The sequence below is a fragment of the Oryctolagus cuniculus genome, chromosome 3, assembly GCF_051225735.1.
Source record: "Oryctolagus cuniculus isolate XC-2025 breed Fujian yellow rabbit chromosome 3, ASM5122573v1, whole genome shotgun sequence".
Classification (NCBI taxonomy): domain Eukaryota; kingdom Metazoa; phylum Chordata; class Mammalia; order Lagomorpha; family Leporidae; genus Oryctolagus; species Oryctolagus cuniculus.
The window spans coordinates 90047663-90073875 of record NC_142869.1 but is presented as its reverse complement, the minus strand read 5'-3'; the positions used below and the strand labels follow the sequence as shown (position 1 = coordinate 90073875).

General features: G+C 36.8%; 1 protein-coding gene across 5 annotated transcripts in view; it reads right to left on the bottom strand.

The window, feature by feature from the left end:
- Positions 1-5966: 5966 nt before the first annotated feature.
- Positions 5967-26213, bottom strand: part of ARL5A (ARF like GTPase 5A) — a 29604-nt gene continuing 9357 nt past the window's right edge. The window contains exons 2-8 of one of the 5 annotated variants that reach the window (XR_016230856.1): positions 21982-22042; positions 21375-21522; positions 19826-19909; positions 18833-18858; positions 16005-16204; positions 13471-13622; positions 5967-10374 (exon numbers count right to left, since the gene is read on the bottom strand). Coding sequence is in view for 3 of the 5 variants with exons in the window: in XM_008258581.5 (XP_008256803.1) it covers positions 10326-10374; positions 13471-13622; positions 16005-16079; positions 19826-19909; positions 21375-21522; positions 21982-22042 (569 nt within the window). In the remaining 2 variants the exon portion in view is untranslated. The remainder of the gene's footprint in view (positions 10375-13470; positions 13623-16004; positions 16205-18832; positions 18859-19825; positions 19910-21374; positions 21523-21981; positions 22043-26213) is intronic. The other 4 variants (XR_016230857.1, XM_008258581.5, XM_002712166.6 and 1 more) reach the window with 4 other exon arrangements.

Here is a 26213-nt window from a genome sequence, read left to right as displayed (position 1 = left end):
TCTTATAAAACAAAGAACTTTAATGGGAAACGAAAAGAACTGGCACTTGTAGAAAGCATCACAGATGACTGCCTGGTCTTCTGTCAGATGATAAAAAGTGTTAATTATTTTTCTCCAACATTAAAAGAAGGTTGGCTGGGAGATATTTAGTTTTCCCTTTTCCCTTTCCGAAACAGTCAGTGATTAGCATAGGCTGGATATATTACAAGTGGGATATATTACAAGTGGTTACCAGGGAATCTCTGCACTAGATGTTAAAGACTAAAGATTAAAGGATGCCAGCTCCTTTCCTCTATAGTCAGGCTCTGCACTGCCCATCCCTGAGAGCACTGGTCAAAAACATGCAGCATGACCCCAAAATGCCAGACAGAAAAATGGTGGTCTGCAGAAGTGGCAAACAGGCCACCATATGCTAGTGCAGATTTTAGAGATGGCCATGGGCCAGTAAATAATGGGCCATGTTGGGAACCCTTTGGGAAGACAACTGGCCACAAAAGCCTTTGAAAGCCCATATACTTAAAAAAATTTTATTTATTTGAAAGAGTTACACACAGAGATTTTCCATCTGCTGGTTCACAACCCAGATGGCTGCAACAGCTAAGATTGGGCCAGGCCAAAGCCAGGAGCTTCATCTGGGTCTCCCACGTGAATGGCAGAGACACTGGGACTTGGGCCATCTTCTGCTTTTCTGGGCATATTAGCAGGGAGCTGGATCAGATGGGGAATAGCATCCATGTAGAATGCTGGCATCGCAGATGGCAGCTTTACCCACTATGCCACAATGCAGATCCCTCTACCCAACTTCGAAAGCAGGAGTACGCACTGCTAACTCTCCTTCTAGTTTCCTTTTGGCTTCACAGCTGCAATGGTTGGAGCAGGGCCAGTTTGAAGCCAGGAGCTTCCTCTGGGTCTCCCACATGGGTAAAGGGGCCCAAGCACTTGGGCCATATTCTACTGCTTTCCCAGGCCAGCAGCAGGGATCTGAATCAAAAGCGGAGCTGCTGGGACACTGCCCACATGGGATGTTGGCGCTGCAGGCCACAGCTCTGAAAAGCCCATATACTTTTTTATTTATTTATTTATTTTGACAGGCAGAGTGGACAGTGAGAGAGACAGAGAGAAAGGTCTTCCTTTTGCCATTGGTTCACCCTCCAATGGCCGTCACGGCTGGCGCACTGCGGCTGGCGCACCGCGCTGATCCAAAGCCAGGAGCCAAGTGCTTCTGGTCTCCCATGGGGTGCAGGGCCCAAGCACTTGGGCCATCCTCCACTGCACTCCCGGGCCACAGCAGAGAGCTGGCCTGGAAGAGGGGCAACCGGGACAGAATCCGGCGCTCCGACTGGGACTAGAACCCGGTGTGCTGGTGCCGCAAGGCGGAGGATTAGCCTATTGAGCCATGGCGCCGGCCCTGAAAAGCCCATACACTTTCAACACAGAAACTGGATTTGTGAGAAGTCATTCTATGAAAAACACACCCAAATGTTAATTGCAGTATTATTTTTAATGGTGAGAAATAAAGGTACAATTTAATATACACCAATAGAAGACTGATTAAATAAATTATGATCTAGCCAAATAACAAACGCAAGTCATCCACTAAAATAATGTTTTATATGTAAAATATGTTTACAATATGGAACTTTTATTTACTTATGTAAAGACTGATTTATCTGAAAGTCAGAGTTACAGAAACAGAGAGATCTTCCATCTGCTGGTTCACTCCCCAGATGGCTGCAATGGCCAGCACTGGGCCAGGCTGAAGCCAGGACCCAGCCACTTCATCTGGGTCTCCCACATGAGTGACAGAGCCCCAAGTACTTGGCGAGCCATCTTCTGCTGCTTTTCTGAGGCCATTAGCAGGGCACTGGATCGGAAGTCAAATAGCTGGGACAAACCGGTGCCTATATGGGATACTGGTATCACACGTGGCAGCATTATCTGCTACACCACAACGTCAACCCCTGGAAATAATTTTTAGAATCCTGTATTTCAAACAAACTCATATGGATCTGCCGGTTACCCCAATCTGATTATATATTGTATACACATATTGAAATGCCAGTGTTTGTGTAAGTATGTATAATTACTGTCAACTAAAAAAAAATGTTAAAAACCATAAAATGTGATTACTTTTTTGAAGTTTGTTTTTCCATCTACCTGAAAAGCAGAGTGACAGAGACAGGAAGAGAGAGAGACTTTCCATCTGCTGGTTCCCTCCCCAAGTGTCCCCAGTAGTCACAGCTGGGCCAAGGCAAAGCCAGGAGCCAAGAACTCCATCAGGGTTCCCCCATGTGGGTGGCAGGGACCCAAGCCTTTGAACCATTATCTGCTGCCTCCTGAGATGCATTAGCAGAAAGCTGGATCAGAAGTAGAGATGCCACAATTTAAACTGGCACTCTGATATGCACATGGGCATTGTAAGTGCTACAATACTGGCCCCTAGATACTGATTTTCTTAGGGTGGTAGGCCAATGGATGAATTTTCTTTTGGCTTACTGTGTCTATTTTCTGGTTTTCACTCAGAGAAATCACAAATTTCTTATGTAATTTTTTACAATAAACTATGTGCTAAAAAAGAGAATTATAAAAATTTAAGAGGCAGGGCTAGTGTCATGGCATAATGGGTTAAACCGCCACCTGCAGTGCTGGCATCCCATAAAGGCATGCGTTCAAGTTCTGGATGATCCACTTTCGATCCAGCTCCCTGCTAATGCAGTAGAGGATGGCCCAAGTGTTTGGGCTCCTGCACCCTTGTGGGAGACCCAGAAGCAGCTCCTGGCTCCTGACTTTGGATTGGCTCAGCTCTGCCACTGCAGCCATTTAGGGAGTGAACCAGCAGAAAGCAGATCTTTCTCTGTCTCTCCCTCTCTGTAATTCTGCCTTTCAAAAAATAAATCTTAAAAAAATACTTATTAGTGAAAATATGGAATAGTTAGTATTTTCAAATCCCATCACACTACTTAATCCAGTAGTTTTACTTTTTGGATTCTAACCAAAATAAGTAATACTAAATTTAACAACAACAACAACAACAAACAAATAAAATTGTTAAAGTGGAAGATGTCCATTGCAGTGCTTCTTGTAACAATATGGGAAATATGGTAGAATATTTGGAAATCTAAACACAATCATTGGAAGTGTTTTAAAAAGATGTTTCAAGGGAACATCTATTTTGACAAGCAATGGTTTACCAGAAGTAAGGAATGCAGTGTTGTGAATAACTGCTTACTTAGGCATCCCAACTCAAGAGATTCCAAAAGGGCAGTACCAATCATCAGGAGCACATTCATAGCACTGTTAGAGGTTATTTTAATGTTGTGTAGTCTCATTCACTTCATGAGACAGAAGTTTCTTACTAGCGAAAAGGGAATATTTCAGCTGTGAAAACTAAAGACGAGCTAAAAGAGCAGTAAAAGACGACACAGCATTTCTTCCAGGAAGCGCTTGGGCCGCTTACTATTGCAGCACTGCAGATGCTAACAACAAACCGGCATTTTACAGACGTTCCTAGATGCAGATCTGTACAGATTCCAAATGAATAAAATTAGTATATATTCATTTGCCTCTGCATGATGCTTTCAGGTAATTTTTGAAGAAATCTCTTGGATTTCTACCACACGAACTAATAAGAAAAACATATAGTCACTTTGAATCCCTTTTTAAATAAGGCAGCATTAAATACGTTAAGAGTTAAATGATGCAGTATGTTAAATCACATGCCCCTATCTAGGGGCAAAAGAACCACGAAAAACCCACAAAAATATTAGTAGTTGATTCATTCATTAGTGAACATGTATGAACTGAACACCTGTTACCTATGAGATATAAATTGATGAACACAACACTGGGGTAGCCGCCCTGCTGGAGCTTACATCTTAGTAGAGGGAAGACTGACAATATTCTAGAAAGCATGTGTCTACTTTTCCCACTGTTTCTTCTACTGACTGTCAAAAATGTTCATGAATGGCCACTTTATTCATTTCAAATGATCAGACTTTTCTCACCATTAAAACTAATCAATCACACAAACTGGTTACTCTCAAACTCATTTCCAATATTCAGAAGTAAAAGAAAATTCTCCATTCATTGACTGGGTCCTGGAAAAGTTTCCCAGAAAAGATCAGGTCAATATTCATCATTCAGAAAATACACTTGTCATACTTTTTCAATTGCCTTGGTGCATCCCAGCCCTACTGCCATGTGCAAACACTTAAGAGAACAAACAGAATAAAAACACTGACAACACAGAAGTGGGAATAGTAATTATAATTAACCCTTTCTAAAAGAAAAGGTATATGGAATACATAATAGAGTAACAATTTAACTCAACTTCCTTTTTCCTTTTTACTCAAAGCATAAAACAGAGACAATATTTTATACAGATTAACATGCAACTTTAAAAAAAAGTTAATGTACATATTACACACAGAAACTCACCAATAATATTTTCCATTTTTCCATCAAAGTAGCTTGACATTATTCCTCCATTTCATAGTCAACAAAGTCCTCCCAGTGGTCATCTGACCAACACCTTCCATTTCTGGAGCTTGATTTTTCAGTTAATTCTGGGCACACACACAGCGTCACAGTGAAGCAGCACTGGCACAGCTGATTACACTGCTTTACCGATGGGGAGGTCCCCACTCCAATCTTCCCCTCCTATCCTTCCTCAGTATGTCTTCTCAAGAAGGCTCGGAAGTATTATTACCCTAAATGTCTAACTCATCAGCATTGAGGAAATACAAAAGTACCCAAGCACTTAAAGATCCTTACTTCCTAGAATATTCCTTATAGATGGAACTTCCCTAGCTTATAAAGATATTTATAAAATAATGAGGAAAGACAAAATTTCCTCCTCCTATTGCATGCAAAGATTCAGTGAAATCTTTTAAAGTACTGGAAATTCCCACAAACCTAAAATTTTTCAAAAGGTATTCTAATTTGTTAGAGAACACACACAGCTCAATTTGGGGGTTAGGAGAGGTTGTTCACAAACAGATTAGTTTTAACACATCTTTAGCTAGGCTTCCTCAGGAAAACCTGGTAAGGAAGATTATCTACAAAAAGAACGTCTTTTAAAATCAGTATTATTAGTAAAATATATCTTATACATAAATAAAAATTATTAGCATACATTTTTCTCATCTCAAGCAACTAAATGAGCCCTCAATTAGACATAGCTGCCTCATCAATTTCATATCCTGGACGTTAACCTAAAAAACATCTTCAAAAATGCTTTGCAGGTATCACCTCATCTGATGAAACCACAGAGGGGCATAATAGAAAAACAGACTACTCCAACCTCAAAGGACTAGTTTCAAGCAAAAATAGAGGAACTCTGGCAGGCATCAGTCAGTTTGGGAGAAGGGACGTCATTAGAATAAGTTAAAATCAGATACATGTTTCACTTTGCATGCAGATGATTTACAATGTGTTGTTATGTGATTGCGCATCACTGAAAACATCATGAAGCTTTACCCCAGAAATTTACAGTCATACTGTTCAATTTTTTTTAATTGGAAGAATATAGAAGAGATGTAGTAAGATTCTACTAAATATTTTGGTCTGTAAATGGAGTCAAACCAAAGGCGGGATTTTGGTGGATATACACACAAATAAAATGGCTCAAGATTTAAATGATGACACTTAGGATTCTAACCACTGAGAATTAAGAAGCCACTCTTAAGTAAGCAATAAACTTTTACTAAGACTTCCAAATATACAGCATACTCTCTTGTTAAAACTGTTTGAAAAACAAAACAGGAATAGAGTTCAGTTTCCTAGTCTGCCTTAACTAATACCAGTGTCACAAAACATTTCAGCTGTTTCGCTTGTGCTTCCTTACACTATGGTTTGTTGAGGTTTGGGTGGGTGTCTTTCATGTAAAGGCTTTTTATCCAAATAAAGCACAAATTGTGACTTAGAAACCCTCAGGACTGTGACATCAGTAAGACAAGAACATACAATACCATAGAAAACAGATATAATTTATTAGATGGACTTAAAAATCAACACAAATCAGTTTTAGGCACTTCTTGAGTACAGACTGTGGGATTTTCTTTTTCTTCTTCTTTTTAAACTAAAGAACAGAGACCTACCAGGTAATACCATACAGATTTAAAGTTTAGTTTTTAGAACAAAACACAATGGCTAGACAAGTAATAAGAATTATTACATAACTAATCCAACTGTATTCTGTTACATTTCATCACAATTCCATGTGTTCTTAGGATCAAATAGAAGTATTCAAAGCTCTAAATTCTAGCTTTCTTTCCTTTACTCCACTCCACTATCAAGGTCTTAACCAACCATACATTCCTTGAGGGATCATAATACAGTTTTTTTTGTATAAGTGGATCTGTAAAGGTTTATTTTGTATATTATATCTGCATCTACATAGTCAATGCATGTCTTAAAGCACATTTTAATAGAATTGTAAAGATAGGCTTTCCATTAGAAATTTCTTTAGATATCTAACATTTATCTTTGTTTTTTTAAGTAAAGATGAGGAAAATAATGGAATGTGGGCATGGTTTGAAGAATATCTTTAGGTAAAACACTACATATGAATTTGGTTTGGCATTTTTTCCAACTCAAACTGGCTGAACTGGTATTCTCCAAAGCATAATCACCCTCAGTAACTGGAAGCTAATCCATATATAACATACCCTCCATGTCTAAATAATAACTCAAGGAGCTGGCAGAGTCTTATCTTTCCAAATCTATTCAGTATATGAAGTTAAAATTAAGAAGCATTAAAATGTTAAATACAGTGTAACTTAAAGGATTTTACTGCAGGCATCTATGTGCTGTGTGCACTGTACGCTGTTCTAATGGACTCAACTCTGACAAAGCTTTATCACCAGCAAGGTCCAAATCAGTTAATCAAGCCACTCTTGTGGGAGGACAGCAAGAAACTAGAGAAGCCACTTAGAAACTAGTGGTTTGGGGCACAATGATTATAGGTAATATTTAGAATATCTGCAGAACCAAGATAATGTATCTTCACTGATGGTGAATGAAGATACAAGAGAGCTAGGAACAGCTGAGATATGGGAGAGCTGACCCTGAAGCAAGAAGTTCTATACTATTTGCAAAGTGGAAAGGTTCAAAGTTCAGTCATGTGAGGAATCCTCTTCTCTTCACTCAGCTTTGAAAAAGGGATGGATGTCAGGATACCAGTGGGCAATTGCAGAGAAGACAAGCCCATTAAGATAATCTATGATGCGCTGCTGTCCTCTATATACAAAGGAGAGTCCACTATATTCCTGAAATGCCTGCAGAGAAAACTAAAAGTTGCCTACAGTTTTTCTATTTACATTAATATAAACAGATTTTGAGGTTGTCTGTACTGTATGTGGCTGCTGTAGTCACAGCAAGAAATGTAAAGTGCCTGTAAGAGAAGAGACAATACAGTCCCATTTCTAGGCATCTTAATTAATATTATACACTCAGACGAAAAAGAACAGAACATCTCAAGAACTTCCTGCCTTTCTTCAAGTTCCCTGTACTGTGCTGAAACTCACTGAACTACCCACCAGGCAGTTCTCAAAAGGCCAGCAAACAAACTCTTCTTCCTTCGCTTCTAAAAATCACTATTACTACCTTCACTAAAAATGCCAGCCAGCACTGCCAAAGCACATTTTTATTCTTAAGGCAAAATGTCATATAAGAGAATGAATACCCACTTCCTTCTGTCCCCAAGCCACCTGCCTTCATTATTATTATTTTGTCCATCTTGAGGGCTAAGATGTGCTGGGAGAGAAAAAGAACTGAAAAGTTCAAACAAGAACCTTAACATAATTGTGAGTATACTTCATAAATGTGATTATGACAAAATTCAATATAATTAAATGCTTATAGCATACATTTTCTTTTATCAAGATATCAAGAGAAGCTATATGACTTTCAAAATTAATATCAAAACAGGATATTTAAATCTAGCCACATGTACAGATGAATCTTTGTTTCTGTTCAAAGCTGAACATAGTGACTATAAATGAGATATTTGCTTGAACTCCCAAGTAGCATATTAAAAATCCAAAAGTACTGCCCTTTAATTCCACTTACATTATACATAAATTGCCCATGTAACTACTGATGAGGCTCTCTATCTTATCTGGAAGTTAATACTGTGAAAATGATGCTGACATCTTTAGCCAAGAATTGAAGTCTTGTTTTCCCAGTTGTAATTTCAGTTTTATGTAACAAGTACATAGACACCACCTCATTTTTAATACTTAGCCCAGATGGGTAGAAAGCAACCAAATCATCTTTTTACAATGTGGTAGAAGCTTCCGTGCTTTCTCATGATGTCATTTCAGAATTCATTACACTAAACCAAATGTAAAAATGTAGGGCATGCTTTAAACATTCAATTAAGAATAAATTTTAGCCAACACCTTGATGACACGGGAATGTGCTGGTACTGTGCTGAATTGATGTGGCAGCAATCAAGGAACTATTGGAATTAAAAAACGAAAAGTACAAAAGGCTTTGCATGGCTACTTTGCAGAATACTTATCTCTGATAAATAGATTTGGGTTTTTAAGGGAATTTTTAATTTACAAGTAACTCATTATAATTATTTAAGAAAATACAAGAACATATGAACAAAGCTTATTGATGATGTATGTTTGTAAAAGTATGTTGACAAATACTAAATGTTGTAGTTGTATTTTGAACATATTATAAAACACAAAACAACCAATGTTAACTACTGATCTTTCACATCTGAGTTGGAATTAGAAATTGAATATTTCATATCTGGTAGAAAAGAACTTTCAAAGTTTTCTCAATGTTTATAGTACATAGTATTATTCCTCACCAAAACCTAGATGAAATTGAAAACATCGCTCTAAAAGTAGTTATTTTTTCCTTGAATATTCTAAATCTAAAAACTGGCAGTTCAGATTAATCTTCAGATTTTCAGGACATGAAAGATACTTAAATAGAGTATCTGAGAATATGCTTTAACACATTTAGGATGTTTGCTTACAGTTGAGACAGAAAAACCTCAACTTTTAGATATCAAAGAAAATATCCTAAGCAAACACAGAAGGTATTTTGGGTCAAGTTATTTCCTAGTATAAACACCACATCATGTCAATCGATTTTTAAACCAAATTCTTAAAAGCATTCCAAAAACAATCACATTTTATAATTGTCAAATAACGCATTTATGTGGAAGATACAAGAAAACTTACAAAAACAAACTCAAATTATTCTGATTCCTAAAATAAGAAATCTGCAAATTAATTAATGCTGTTGCTTGAATATGCCTTACTCTTAATTCTCAAATTCATTTAACTGCTTCAAATATAATTTAATACTTAAAAAAAACTATAGCTGAATTATTTAATAATATTTATAGAGCATTACTTCTCTGGATAGACCTGTTTCCTACCAGTACTCAATTAACACTAATAAGAAAAAACTTGATAGTTTTTTTATCGCAATTTATGATTGACTGATTCATGAATAATTTGGTTAGCAATTTAGACCAACAAAAAGAATAATCTGGTGACTGTTCATTGTACAGTTCTGTCCATTAGTAATCCTTAACTAAGAATTTGATAACATATTCCACTTATTTGGATTATATGTTTTCATATGTGGGATTGGGCAAAAAAAGAGGTATACAGTAGTTATCAAGCTTTTGACTTTTTCTTTTTTTTTTTTTAAGAGTAGCTCCATGATTTGGGGGCTGGTTAGTACAATACAGAGAACAAAGAGGAAACATACAAAATGGCACTTACCACCAATGCCAGTGCTCATCTCATTATGGTTATAACCAAGAATATTATTAATTTTTGTGTTACTTGCTTTTCTTTAGCACATAAACCAAAGCCATTAACTTGACTTGAGGTATATATACAATACATACACAAAATACTTTTCATAAGTAATGTTACATTTTAAAATATTGGAAACCTAGTATCTGTGATTTGTAGTTTGACTAAATGGAACAAGAAAATGACAACATTCAACAAGGGAGGTTATACTGATACTAAAGCTCTTAGAAGTTCAAAATGCATTCCTCTCCCTTTGTACTTACCACAGGCTACACAATGTCCTGAGAGCATTCATTATGAGAAAAATGTCAATCACAGCTTTCATAACTTACTTTGGAAGGAATAATGAGAAAGTAAATTGGAAAGTGAGACTTCATCTTTGTTTTCAAACAAGTGGTCTGAATTTTTCTTCTTATAGAAAATGTTTAAATCAGTTTATTATAAATATATCTAAACCATTAAATTTTGCAGCTTTCAGGTAAAGTCCAGCACACTGTTTACACAAAGTCTGTAAGACGAGGTCAGTAGAGATCATCTAATCTTAAGTCGGGACATCATCCATTCAAGTCCTTGACATAATCTAAAGAAAACAAAATCAACTGATTAAATTATGAACTAAGAAACTATGGACAGTAAATTAAAGGATGGTACCGTTTTTCATTTATCTAAACAACAAAGATGAAAAAAAAAATCAGTAATACTTTCAATGCTGGGCTGTTGCCATGAAACCACACTCTCATAAACACAACCTCTATGCTTAGAAAAGTGGCTAGAACACAGGCTGACACACAAAAGCAGCTCAATAATAATTACACAACAAATGCCCACAGAAAGCAATACTGCAATATGTATTAAAATATTTAAAACAGAAATACTCTGCACTCCTTTTTCTACTTCTAGAAATGTATCCTACAGAAAGTCAGCAATGAACAAATTTACGTATGAGACTGCTCATTTCTATTTAAAGTATTTTAAATACTTTAAAAGTATTTTAAATTTTAAAGTATTTTAAATAGAAATAGAAATAGAAAAAAATTAAATTATGGGGCATTCATAAGATTAAGAACTTTCAAAATTATTTTATATGATAAAATGCTCATGATATAAATAAAAATGGCAGAAAATTAAACTAAATATAAAGTAGAATGCTAAAAAAAGTATATGTATAACGCATTATATAAGTCTGTAAAAAATTTGAAGGCAATAAAATCTCAATAAAATTGAAAAGAATCCAAAATTTTAAAAAGGGCTGTCATTGTAGTAAAATAACGTGAAATGTTTAGCAAGAGGGAAATAGTTGTACACATTACAACAAAAAGCAGCACTTATTAAGTGTTAACTACTATCTATGATGAACTTCTGCAGACAGATATAGAAAAAACAAATGGCAACAGGTAAATAAACGGTCATTTTGAAGTGGCCAGGTCATAGTTTTCTCCTGTAACTAGATCCCTTTACTGTAAACTAGTGACAGGAAACAGTTTAAAATGAGAAAAACAATAGGTGAATATATTATTTGTTAAAAGAATACCAACCTAATAACAACCTAGAAACTACACTAAACACTTAATATCACTGTCTTGTTTGCTTTGTTTTTTAGATTTTATTTATTTGAAAGAAGCAGAGCAAGAGAGAGACCTTCCATCTGCTGGTTCGCTCCCCCAAATGGCTGCAACGGCCAGAGCTGGGCTGATCCGAAGCCAGGAGCCAGCAGCTTCTTCCTGGTCTCCCATGTGGGTACAGGGGCTCAAGGACTTGGGCCATCTTCTGCTTTCCTAGGCCATAGCAGAGAGCTGGATCGGAAGAGGAGCAGCATGGACTACAGCCAGTGCTCATATGGGATGCGGACACTGCAGGTAGCGGCTTTACCTACTATGCCACAGTGCCAGCCCCAACATCATTGTCATAACTAATCCTTACAATACTGAAATCAGAATCATTCCTATGTTACAGAGAAAACCCAGGCATGGCAAGATTAGCAAATGGCAGAAGCAGGAGTCAAACATGAGGTCATGCTCCAAAGTTTGTGATCTCTAATCCAATAAATTAACAGTTAAGTATCAACAGTAAATCCAAGAATTTAGACCAAGGAAGTTACCCCGCAGAAGGAAAAAGAACGCTTCCCCCCAAACCAAACATTTTACTTGCTAACTGCTCCACAGGCCCATATGAACCAACAGTTGATAAGATACCAAAATCTATTCCTTTCTTCTTTTGAAAATGAAATTTAATTTTCCTCTTTCTAAAATAAAAACTGAGTTCATACCTATACTAATCCTTGACACATTTTCCACACAACAACTCAATTATCAAAGTATTCAAAATAAATCTTAGGTCATTCCTAGATGACTGTCTTTATTTCCAAATTTAACATTATAATTAATGCTTTTGCTTGATAGACCAAGAGCTATAACTGGAGTACTTCAAACAGTTTGAGGAAAATGGAACTAAAATATGTATTTCAGTGCAAAAATTTTTTGAAATCCAAAAGTTCATGAAAAAATTCATATTACAAAAAAACTACATGGGGATTTCAAAACATTTTGCATCAAAATTAAACTTATTCTACTTTCCATGAACTTTCTGAATTACCTGTATCTCAACATATAATAATTTGACAAACATACAACACATTTCTACTCAGATTCTAATTATGACCTTTCAAAAGTCTGTAAGTATGCCTTTTATTTCACTAAAATCTGGCTTCACTAACTGAATATGGCTTCACCCTTCATCACCGACTCCAACAGAAAAGAATTTCTTCCACTTCAGCTAATTTGTCTATCAATACCCCATGCCTCTGAACCTCATTCAAAATTTATACTCTCATCTTTGATTTTTTTTCCCTGCTTTTAAATATACAGATCTGCCAAAACAACAAAATGTTTTAGTTTGCTCTTCGTTTTAGCTTGATAATTTAATGCCTGCTATTTCATTTCTTGTTCCTTCTCCTGTCACATGTATGAGTTTATAGCTATTTGTTTCCTAATATCCACTTCCTTTTTAATTTATTCATTTATTGTTAAATTCAATGGCACTCTCTCCCTCCATCCTCGGTGTGCCAGACCTTATATGACAATGCTGTCCACCACCTCCTTCTTAAAATGCTTTCACTTCTGGGCACCAAAACATGGAAAATTCTCCTATAGACACCCATGTCTCTTGCAGTACCTCTCATCCAGAACCAAGAACCCTTTCTCTAATTTCATCAACTCTTTTTTATTTTTTAAAGTGAAACAACTCCTTGACATTTTAGGCAACAGTAAGTACCCCAACCTAGTCTCACACATGAATCCTCTCCTATTTCAGATTATGAATAAAACATCAATTAAACACCATCAGTCTGTAGGCCTGTAATGAGGAGACACTGTATGGAAAACACTCCAGACATAGGACATGCTCAGCAAGTGTTTACAAGAATTATTTCCTGACTTCTCCAGCTGTTAAAGACATCCCATTACCACATCATCTATATGCTTACATGCACTAGTTCAGTATGTTTATGTGTGTGATGTTTATATTGTTTGTTACTATTTACATAACGAACCTAAAAAGTCTCCAACTGTAGACATGAATTGTGTCTCACATCTCTTCCTTGCAATGTTTTGAATTGATTTTAAGTGAACATACATGCTTCTAAACTAAATACACGTCATCTGAGAGAAAGACTTCTTACCCCTCTCCAGTAAGAGCACAGCAGGCCTGGATATGCCACTGGTGATCTTTGATAGAAGTCAGCTTCAAAAACTGAGAGATTTCTGCTACAGTCATGCATTCTTTAACATCTTGCTTATTAGCAAAAATCAGCAAACCAGCTTTCCTTAAGTCCTATAAAAGCAAACAAAACTGTAAAGGCTAGTATATTCGTCTATGTGTTTTCCAACTTAATAATATTTTTCATAATGTTAGTAACCTAACCTAGAATGTCTCAACTATTGGGCCTAGAATCTCTGAGAGAAGGTAAAGTTAACATTGAACATAGTTTAAATAAATATCTACTTGTATAATTTACATATTTCTTTGGCCATATTTTAATAACCATAAGTGCTATATTTAACAACCCATCTTCAAAAATAGTATGTATCCATTCTATTCCAAAATTACATTTAAACAGTTACTAAGAATACCTTACCTACATTCTCCTGCTTCATCTTGTATCACTCACTATTTAAAGTCTCTGTTTTAATTATAAATCTATCTAACAGTTTTGGACATTCTTTTTTTTTCTTGAATAGTGGCAACATTAATATTTACAGATTATGATTCAGAATAGTTCAGTTATAAAGGAACAAGTGCTTTGGATTATTAAACAATGTTATGGAGATGATCAGAGCATAATGGAACTAAAAGGGACAATATTTAAAAATGAACTAAAATTCAAAATACTAGAGTCCCTGCTGTTAATCCAGTAAAAACATTTAACTTTTGAAATGATTCTAGTAAAAGTCAGATAGACCTTTCTGACAGATCTAAGTGACCAGTTAAGTATGGAAACTCATAAATAGGTTGCTGGAACTCAAGATAATCCTATGCTTATCTGACACCTTCCAGAGAAAGTTCAGGTGTCTTAGAAACAATGAGCCCAATATCATGCAAGCTATGAAAACTGCCAATGTGTCCAATCAGTGTCAGGATAGTTCCAAGGTTGCTTTTCTCCAGCAGAAAATTTTGGACATTCTTATCTCTATGTTCCAATCATTTCTCTTTTACACACTCCTTTCTCTCCAACTTCCTAATCCAGCCTTTCACAACCCAGGATGAGAATTAAGCTCTACAGAAAGTGTTTCTGGTGACTTTACTCCAAGTCTTGCAACAACGTACATAGCTAGGGCCATCTATGTACATAGGAAATAAGCAAACAAATTATATGTAATGTACACAGTAAGGCCCTAGGGCTTACTTTTCAATCAAGAAGCACCATCTTAAACCAATCATGTTCCCCCTCTGAGATTTAATCCCTTTATCTTTATCAATGAAGACTTCTTAGATTTGAATATAAAACAGGATCATCTGGGATTGGCAATAAACTCATTAAAATTTTCCAATTAATTTTATCACTTCTATGCCATGACTCTGAAGCAAAGTCTTTCAACTTTCCAAATTTGTTCCTTCATAACAAAATACTGAGTATCTAATCTGAGCAAGGCATTCACCACACCAGCCCTATCCAAATATAATAACTATGCACACACCTAAATGACTGCTGTTTTATTCACAAAACAGGCCAAATGTTCTTGGTCTCTTTTCACTCTCCATCCTCTAACCTTTTTTAAAGTTTATGACCTCCTTTGTGACCTATTAAAAGTTAAGGACGCTTTCCCCATAAAAATGCACATTATATGTGTGTGTATATATATATGTTATGTATATTATATATACATAATTTTCATAAATATATAAAAATTATATATAATATATAGTATAAATATATATGTTATATATATACACACACACACCAAATATTTTTTAAAGTTTATGTACAATTATAGGATGTTAATACCCTAAAGTCCATTTGTAGAACCTGGGCCAAAAATCTATGAAGAACGCACTCAGTTAATGAAGCTCTCATAAATTTCTTCCTGTATCCACAAAAATTACGAGACACTGACAGTACTTTTGGTACTGTGCTTGCAGGCTTTCCCAAGTACATTGAATGCCATCTTTCTTTTTCTTGGAGACTTTAGGGGGAGATTTTGGTTTCAATAATATGCATATATGTTTCAAGCAATGAAACTGTCAGTAGGTACAAACTAAAATTGTTCCACATTTTCTTACTTTTGTTAGAATCTAGGATTAATTAATTCTTTCTGATGTAAATAAAAATACAAGCAGTATGCTTATTTGGTTAAAAGGAGTTATGTAAAACATTTTATATAACAACCAAAATTGACTTTTAGCGACAGTGCCCTCTGCAGTACTGTAGCTATTAGTTCTACCACAGTTAATGACTCAGCACGGTCAGAAAGGAATACTGCTAGAACATAAACAGCTTTAATATCTCTTATTCAACTAGTTTCACTTAAAGTTCACTTGTCTATATAAAAAACAAAAAAATTTAAAGATTGAACAATCATGTGTACATATGTACTCATTATCTAGAATGTAAAATATTTTTTCTCTTATTAGAAATAGAAAATGGAAACACTGTCAATACTTGATATGTGGCCGAGTTACCAAGTAGGTGGATTTTCCATGGGACTTAACTCGTACCTTCCTAGGTTTCAGTATCTCTTGCTGGTGTGTGTTGAAGTCTTTATATACGTCAGGTTTGCTAAGGCTGGCATGCTCAAAGAACAAATTTCCAACAAAACACTTGGCACAAGTTAAAACACATGATTTATACTATTTGAAGTTATTCAAATTCATCACTCTTAGTGATGAAATTATTTGGAGAAGCCCTGGACTGAAAACTGGAAAATACAAGAAACAAAACAAAACTGAATATATATTTTTCTGGGTCTTAAGGGCTCAAATTTTTTAATTTGGGGTTCTTGGTTTTTAAAAAGTAACTATCTTATCTGTTTTAAAATATTTAAGAAGATATAAAAGATCTTTCTTTGCTTTTTATTATGTAATGTCAAAATCAATTATCCATTATAACAAAAGAAAACAGGTATATTGGATTAATTGTTCATCAGCTTGATTTTAAGAGGTCAAAGTATAAGGTGAACAACATAAACTTTTGCATATAAGTCACTTTAAACACTCTAGAGTATTTTCTGCTACATACTATTACAGTTTCTGAGTCTTAAATATATTTTTGTTAAGATGAGTAACAGCAAATGCAAGATACATTTAGATGTTCTATATGTCACTCTGTCAGGTACAGTTGTCAATTTGTTTCCCAAAGTCCCATTTGTGAGATAATTTCTAAAAGCTGAGTCATTCAGGGGGCCAGCACTATGGTGCAGTGGGTAAAGCTGACACCTACAATGACAGCACCTCATATGGGCATCGGTTCAAGTCCTGGCTGCTCTTTTTTTTTTTTTAATGAATTTTTAACAGACTCAATGTGATTTGTAAATACAACTCTAAGTACATAATGATATTCCCTTCCTCCTTTCTCTGCTTCTCCCTGTCATATTTTTGTTTTTGAGATACCATAGTTTAAAATTACTTTATAGTAAAATGGCTTAATACATCAACAAATAAGAAGTTTAACTAGTAAAAAGCAAAAAAGATCCTAGTTTAGTGAGAATACAGACAATGGCATAAACAATTGAATGGGAAAATGACCATTTCACCCATATATAGAAAAAGCTGTTTCACTTCTGATCCAGTAATCGCTTAGGAAATGCAGCAGAAGATGGCCCAAGTGCTTGGGCCTGTCACTCATTTGGGAGACCTGGAAGAAGCTCCTGGCTTCAGCCTGGCCCAGCCCTGGTTCTAACAGCCATCTGGAGAGTGAACCAGTGGATAGAAAATCTTTGTCTCTCCCTCTTTCTAACTCCTTCAAATAAATCTTAAAAAAAAAAAGGTAAGTTTTCAGAATAAAATTTCAGACTTTAATGTCTGGGACTATTTTTAAATTAATGAGCTTCAAGTTTTTGTTTTTTTTGTTTTGTTTTGTTTTTGTTTTTGTTTTTTTTTAAAGATTTATTTATTTGAAAGGAAGAGGCAGAGAGAGAAAGAGAGGTCTTCCATTCTGCTGGTTCACTCCCTGGACGGCCACAATGGCCGGAGCTGTGCCAATTCAAAGTCAGGAGCCAGGAGCTTCTTCTGGGCCTCCCACATGGGTGCAGGGGCCCAAGGACTTGGGCCATCTTCTACTGCTTTCCCAGGCCATAGCAGAGAGCTGGATGGGAAGCGGAGCAGCCAGGACTCGAACCAGTGCCCATATGAGATGGCGGCACTGCAAGCAGCGGCTTCACCCACTATTCCATAGCGCCAGCCCTTAGTTCCAAGTTTTAAACTTCTTTTAGTTGTATTTAAAATTTTTTAAAAATACAAAGCTTTGAGAGTATTTTAAACTTTGTACAGTTTTGTAAAGAATCAGTATCAGTGATAATAATGTAGTATGCACAAAATACCCAACAAATCCCATGTCTAAATTGATTTTTTCTTCCCTAACATTCTTTTTTTTTTTTTTTTGACAGGCTCCCTAACATTCTTATTCTTTGATCCACTGTCTCTCTCCAGAACTCTCCATTTGGCTTTTGTTATCCCTACACTCAGTTTAGCTCACTTTAGCTCCCCAGTGTATTTGTAATTCCTTTCTTTTCTGGTAGTTTGCTTTCTCTGGCTCTTCTCACTTTCCAGCTAGCCCTTATTTATGACTTTCTCTTTTTCCCTCTCCCTAGCAAAGAGCCTAAAGAAATAAGAAGACCCAAGTTCAAATCCCCTTAAACACATGTCACATCAACTTTCTGGTCTCAGTGTATTCATCTGCAACAGATGAAGCTAAGTGATCTGCCCAAGTTAATGCCCCAAATAGCAAAATCCAAATACTCTGATCTCCACGAGTGGGATCTTCATACTGATCCTGCTACATATTGACTGATTAAGTAAAAATCAAACAGAAAAGCTACCTGTTAACAGTGTCTTTAAAAAAAAAAAAAAAAGTACAGTCAAGGGAAAAATAACAGGTGCTAACAGGTACATCTATTTCTCTTGTCCCAAAGTATTCATAAAATGAGCCACTGGAATTATCTGTTCATTACAAAGTTGAAAAGAGACAAGAATCCTTAATATGCCTCTTTAACAGCTTTTTGCTTATATCCCAACATAGACATAGACTTGGTAAATGAATGTACAATGGCAAGATATATTAAAAAAAAAAAAAGAAGATATTTATCACAGCTGCAATAACTGAAGCTCAAAATCAGAGAAGGTGCACCTTTCTGTGGTAGATAGGTTTCTGAAAGTCTTGAAAGGTTGCCTGAAACATTAAAATTCTTTAAGCAAATCTCAAAAGCAAATCATTAAATCTATATTAAAAGTAACATAAACTTCATTACAAATATATCCCAATTTCTTAAGCTTTACAGAAAGGCCACTAAAATGAAAAAATGTATAAATATTAATTTTTCTATTCCTACCTATAAGTGAGTTGAGAAAGTAGCACCTGTAATAAAAGGCATTCAAAAACAGTCAATTGCCATGGTAGTAAATATTGTATGACTTTATAGTATCTATTATACCTAAGTTGACTATATTATTGTTTGCTTCATTTTTAAACTTATGTTATTAGAAATATTTTTCAAGGACTAAGGGAATGTGGCTAGTCATGCAATTTTGCCTAGTCAAAAGGACATAATCAAATAAACTCCAAAGTTGGGGCTGGTGCTATGGCACTGCAGGTTAACACCCTGGCCTGTAGTGCCGGCATCCCATATGGGCATGGTTTAAGACCCAGCTGCTCCATTTCCAATCTACTCTCTGCTATGACCTGGGAAAGCAGAAGACTGCCCAAGTCCTTGGGTCCCTGCATCCGCGTGGGAGACCCAAAAGAAGCTCCTGGCTCCTGGCTTCAGACTAGCGCAGCTTCGGCCGTCGCAGCCATCTGGGGAGTGAACCAGCAGATGTAAGACCTCTCTCTCTCTTTCTCTCTCTGCCTCTCCTCTCTCTCTATAACTCTTTCAAATAAATAAATAAATAAATCTTTAAAAAAATAAACTTCAAAGCAACTAACATTTAAATATTAGTTTTTCAAACTTAGTTAATAATCAAAGAGCTACTATATACCCAGTACTTAAAAAAAGATCTCATTTCAAATGATAATCTTCTGTACAATTAATCTACTCAAAATGCAAAATGAACGTTACTTTTAAGAATTATTTTGGCCAGTAAAACTTTTAAATTAAATTAATCTAGCATAAATTACATAAAGTTGTATAACTGACTCTACAATCTTTTTGCTGCTTCTACACAAACTTCCAATGTTGGAAGTATCAAAAGAATAAAGGAGGCATAGCCAGTAGATAAAAAATTTTATAAATTTGAAAGATAGCACCATCATGAAAAATGAGAAGGAATAAATGATAAATGTGATACAAATAACCCCCCATTTGTAATGTAAAAAGACTACTTACCTCATGTGCTAACATTTTATAGAGTTCTTCTCTAGTTACAGAAATCCTCTCTCTGTCTGTACTGTCCACAACAACTATTACAAACTAAAATAATCATTAAAAAAAATTAGTGATTAAATATTTGGTATTTGTAAATTTTATAAAGTGCTTATTTGATTTACAGGCTGGTAATATCAAGAAATTTAAATCATACAGTTTTTATGGAAAACCAGATGCCTACTATGCAACAGGAAGCCTAAATTCAAATATATTAAAAGAAAACAAGACAAATGAGATTATGCTAACATTCAACACAAAACAACTCATTTATTTTCCAAATTAGTATCTTGAATGCTAATGGCCCTATGTCTATCTATTTGTACTATAAATTAATAGGAAAAAATATTCATTATGGTGCAAAATTTACTTCCTGACAGATATTTATAAATATCAATTTGAAAATGTAAAAAGGGCATGTGTATGGGAGTAAGGTGACATTTAACAAATCAGTATTTTTATATCAACAAACTGAAAGAACAGCTCTGTAAATAAAACATACTGTCTTCCTTATATAAATGGCACCTGCTATCTGCCAAAAGCACAATTCTTCCCTGAACTGCTGGAGAAACTGGTCTCAGAGGGTACAATGAAAGCCTTACACTGGCTCTCACATCGGATTGAACTCCATGGTACTTCTGTTTCAACCCCGTAAGTGAAAAAAGACGGAAACGGGCAAATACAGAGTTAACTTACTCTATGGTGCCCAATTCTGACTGCCCATTACTAATATGCACTATTTATTTTTTAGAACTGAATTTTAATTTCCAAATCAGCCACCATAATTGCCAGGCACAAATCTATACCTAGAGGGGTATTTCACACATCTATAACCACACATAGTTTCCTTCTCCAAAACACATGACTAAATGCTCAATGGAATGTTAAGGAATTGGGTCATTAGAGACCTGAATAAGGTCTTCATGACTTAAAAGTCAGTTTTATATGTGTTTAGAGAATATTAACTTATAATCAGCATTGCAAAATACAATTGTCATAATCTTTCAATCTACAAGTCTATACAATAAAGCAGTCAAGTGTCATAGGTACAAACTTTTCTCTGGGATAGTAACATATAAATAAAAACATGAATATGTCTACAGTGCTTAACAATCAAAATAAAAAGAATTCTTTAAAGTGGAACTGTGTTGCATAAAAGAAAATTTATATGAAAGCTCTGGCCAGGATTCAAGCCACCAGAGTTCTCTCATAATATCAAGAGAGAAATAAACTACAAACTCTGCAGTATACATTAGTATAAAAACAACTACTGAAGACAAGTTCTGGGATCAATGCACAGACTCATGAGCCACCAATTCTCCCTACAGAGGTTCAGTGCTGGCCAATATACAGAACAATGACCCTGAAATAGGAAAGCAAAGATTCTACTATGCTTAAACTCTACTTATATTAACACACTGTGATATTCCACAAAATTAACTGTAAGAGTTATATCTAGTTGTTTTTCAAACATTCTAGTGATAAAAGTTTTTAATATATTAAGAAACATTACCTCTGTGTTAGTATAGTAAGTGTTCCAGGAAGAACGAAGAGATTCTTGGCCACCAATATCCCACATTAGGAAACGTGTATTATTAATCACTATCTCTTCTACATTACTTCCTATTGTAGGGGATGTGTGTACAACTTCATTCATAGAACTAGGAGGAAAAAGTTCATATATTACAATTAGTGAGCAACTTAGCCTGTTTGAACAATTTTTTAATCAAGGAAAAAAAATCAGCATGACCTTTTATATTGTATACCCAAATGCCCTTTTTCCCCTAGGTCAAAACACAAGCAAGCCCAGGGTTTAAACAGAGTTGGAACTTGGCATTAGTTTATCTGGAATATTCTAGGAAACTATATAAAGAAGTATTTTTCTACTTTCTAAAAGAAAAGAAGATTTAGTGCAAAACAATTGGACGTGTCCATGTATAGAAATTTCTCTTTATAAACTGTTTCTTAAATTTGGTTCCTAGTTTACAGCTAATCTACTTTCTCACAGAATAGCTTAGACTTCATATAATTTTTTATTATTTTCATTGATCAAGTGTCACCCAGCCAGAAAAAGTAACCACAAACATTGGAATAAAAATTTTAAGCTAGTTAATACTTACAATTGGTAAAGGATGGTAGTTTTCCCAGCATTATCCAGCCCAACAATTATAACTTTGTGCTCTGAAATAAAGAAAACATCAGTGAATTATCAATTATAGACCAAAAAAAAAATTCACCTTTTTACCCTTCTTCTATGGTATAATTCAACACGTGACATTTTCTAACTTCTTGAAACCAAAGGAACATTAGTGTATTTTCAGCAACATAAGCACAAGTATGCTATTGGGCTCACCTTTCCTACCCTAGTTATTCTACATAGACCTTTCACCTTCCTACTTCCTCTGTAGGAACACAGAAGTATTACATTCTTTATACTACTATGGAGACCTACTCTCAGTACAGTACCCAAATACAATTATAATAATTCACAAATGACTCAAGGTATATAAATGTTTCACACTGGATTAAGTCAATGAAGGTTTAACTGAAATTTTAGATATCAACTAGGTATATGTAAGAGGGAGTCAAAATGTTCATGGAAAATGGAAGACAAATTTTCCTTAAGCTTTTTCAATTCCCCCCACATATGTAGTTCCCTCCTTCTGAATCTATCCTTGCCCAGTGACTTACTTTTAATCACAGAATGCAGCAGAAATGACAATGCATGACTTCAGAGGCCAGATTTTCAGATTCCTTGCAGTTGCTACCTGGCTGTACTGCACAACTACACTGGGGGTAAGCCAGTGTGGAACATGTCCAAGACTGCTGTGCGCTTGAGTGAGAAAGGTGATGAGACCTTACAGGGAGAGTGATGTGTCAGCCTCCAGCACTTCTAGTCATTATAGTTGAGATGCCAGGCAAAGGAATAAAGAAGCCATCATAGAAATACAGCCTAGTTGAACCTTTGGAAGAAAATTTCAGGAACTCTAGTTCCAGCTGTCATCCAACTGCAATCAAATTAAACCTTTTTTTTTTTTTTTTGACAGGCAGAGTGGACAGTGAGAGAGAGACAGAGAGAAAGGTCTTCCTTTTTGCCGTTGGTTCACCCTCCAATGGCCGCCACGGCTGGTGCGCTGTGGCCGGCGCACCACGCTGATCTGAAGGCAGGAGCCAGGTACTTATCCTGGTCTCCCATGGGGTGCAGGGCCCAAGTACTTGGGCCATCCTCCACTGCCTTCCCAGGCCACAGCAGAGAGCTGGCCTGGAAGAGGGGCAACCGGGACAGAATCCGGCGCCCTGACCGGGATTAGAACCCGGTGTGCCGGCGCCGCAAGGCGGAGGATTAGCCTAGTGAGTCGCGGCGCCAGCCTCAAATTAAACTTTCTAGCTGAGCTCAATCAACTTATAAAACAATGAAAAAAATAAATCATTGCTTTAAGTCAAAAAAATTAAGGACTGGTAAGGGAAACAGTTTGGAAAAATTCATGGGATTAAGTGACCTTAGGCAACTGACATTTTTCTGACCTTAAGTTTTTTCATTGCAAAAAACTGGGAAAATACAACTAATCTTTCAAGGTTGTGTGGAAATTAAGAGAGCTTACCAAAGTGAGACAGCTTCTTACATGTGCTGCTAAGTATCTTTTCAACTCATCTATACAGTAGATAAGGCACAGTGAAACCCAGTGTATATAAATCTGTTTCTACTTCTCTCTTACCTAATTTGCTTAATGTTGTACTACCAACAATTCAGAGGCACTGGGAGTTTATTCAGTCTTTCCCTCAATTCAAACATATCATTTGTCACCAAGTTCAAATGATTCTATCTCAGATATATATTCTGAACTCTGACTCTTCCACAATTCCTCATCTCTTATTTTAAAACCTTCTCAAGTGGTCTACATCAATCTATCTTTTAGTTTGGGCCGTTTCATTTGGTAAAGAGGAAAATTATAATACAGTTCTTTTTATCCAGTCACCTACTTCTCTGAAGAAAGATGAGACAGCTTAGAAGCACTAGGATCCTAAAGTGACATCACCAACTCCCCTCTTGCAGGTTCTTAAATATCATTTTAAAGATGCAGGGCTTGGGGGCCGGCTCTGTGATGCAGTGGGTTAAAGCCCCATATGGGCGCCGCCGGTTCATGTCCCGACTGCTCCTATTCCGATCCAGCTCTCTGCTATGGCCTGGGAAAGTAGTAGAAGATGGCCCAAGCCGGTGCCGCGGCTCACTAGGCTAATCCTCCACCTTGCGGCGCTGGCACACTGGGTTCTAGTCCCGGTTGGGGCACCAGATTCTGTCCCGGTTGCCCCTCTTCCAGGCCAGCTCTCTGCTGTGGCCCAGGAGTGCAGTGGAGGCTGGCCCAAGTGCTTGGGCCCTGTACCCCATGGGAGACCAGGAGAAGTACCTGGCTCCTGCCATTGGATCAGCGCAGTGCGCTGGCCGCAGCGGCCATTGGAGGGTGAACCAACGGCAAAGGAAGACCTTTCTCTCTGTCTGTCTACTCTGCCTGTCCAAGGGAAAAAAAAAAAAAAAAAGATGGCCCAACTACTTGGGCCCCTGCACTCACATGGGAGACCTGGAGGAAGCTCCTGGCTCCTGGCTTCAGATCAGTTCAGCCATTGCTGTCAGCTGGGGAGTGAATCCCACATGGGCGCCAGTTCTAGTCCTGGCTGCTCCTCTTCCGATCCAGCTTTCTGCCATGGCATGGGAAAGCAGTAGAAGATGGCCCAAGTCCTTGGACCCCTGCACCCACGTGGGAGACCGGGAAGAAGCTCCTGGCTCCTGGCTTCAGATCTGCCCAGCTCCGGCCATTGCGGCCAACTGGGGTGTAAACCATCGGATGGAAGACCTCTCTCTCTCTCTGTCTCTGCCTCTCCTTTCTCTGTGTAACTCTGAATTTCAAATAAATAAATAAATCTTAAAAAAAAAAAAAGATTCAGGGCTCAGTCTATTTTCATCTTTAGATGACTACAGTGAAGAAACTAAGAAAATGCTCGGGTTAATCCTCTGCCTGCGGCGCTGGCATCCCATATGGACGCCAGTTTGGGTCCCGGCTACTCCACTTCCAGTCCAACTCTCTGCTATGGCCTGGGAAGGCAGTGGAAGATAGCCCAAGTCCTTGGGCACCTGCACCCATGTGGAAGACCCAGAGGAAGCTCCTGGCTCCTGGCTTCGGATCGGCTCAGCTCTGGCCACTGCGGTCATTTAGGGAGTGAATCAATGGATGGAAGACGTTTCTCTGTTTCTTCCTCTCTCTCTCTGTAAATCTACCTCTCAAATAAATAAAAATAAAAATATTTTTTTAAAAAAAGAAAATGCTCAAATATAATGACGATACTTGTTGAATGTGAAGGGTTTTGGGGATGGTGCTGTGACATAGTTGGCTAAGCTTCTGCCTGCAGTGCCCATATGGACGCCAGTTCATGTCACAGCTGCTCCTTTTCTGATCCAGCCCTCTGCTACAGCCTGGGAAAGCAGTAGAAGATGGCCCGAAGTGCTTGGGCCCCTGCACCTGCATGAGAGACCTGGAAAAGCTCCTGGTTCCGGGCTTCAGATCAGCTCAGCTCAGGCTTTTGCGGCCATTTGGGGAGCGAATCAGTGGATAGAAGACCCTTCTCTCGGTCTCTCCCTCTGTCTCTAATTCTACCAAATAAATAAATAAAATCTTAAAAAAAAAAAAAAAGAATAAAGTCCTCAATCTTAGAGAGAGAGAGAGAGAGAGAGAGAGAGGATTTAACTGGCAGAGGGGAAAGTCAACTGAAAATTTACCAAGAAGTTCCTGTGGTGACTTTAACAAACACATGGCCTTCAATCTTCCCAATCTACAAACTCAATCATGCGATATTCCACAGCAGACAAGGCTCAATGAAGGCAACTTAAAGAGGTGAATAATACAGATAAGAATGCCAAATGAGTATACACATTAAGACTAAATGTTTAAAATTGCCTGACAAGTGCATTCTCTCCCTGAAAAATAGTATACAGGGTAGATCAATCAAAATTAGAAGAGTAATTGGGGACCATGGAATCCTAACACAGGGAGTGTTTTCAGGCTGGGATAGCTGTTGAATCCCTCTTCACAGAAGGGCCAGGCAAGGTTGAGGGCCTGATAATTCAGTCCTTAGTACAGGTTATCTTTTCATCTGTGAAGTTTTGTTTTGAGACACAATCTTGCCTCTCTAACTCACCTTTTTTATATCCCCAAATTCAGTATTCCCCTTTTTGATGACATGTCTTCTATTAATATAAACACCCATAAACATTTCAATAAAACCAGAAGGTTTCTCACTTGAATACTGACTTTAAAAAAATATATTTATTTTATTTATTTGAAAGACAGAGTTACAGAGA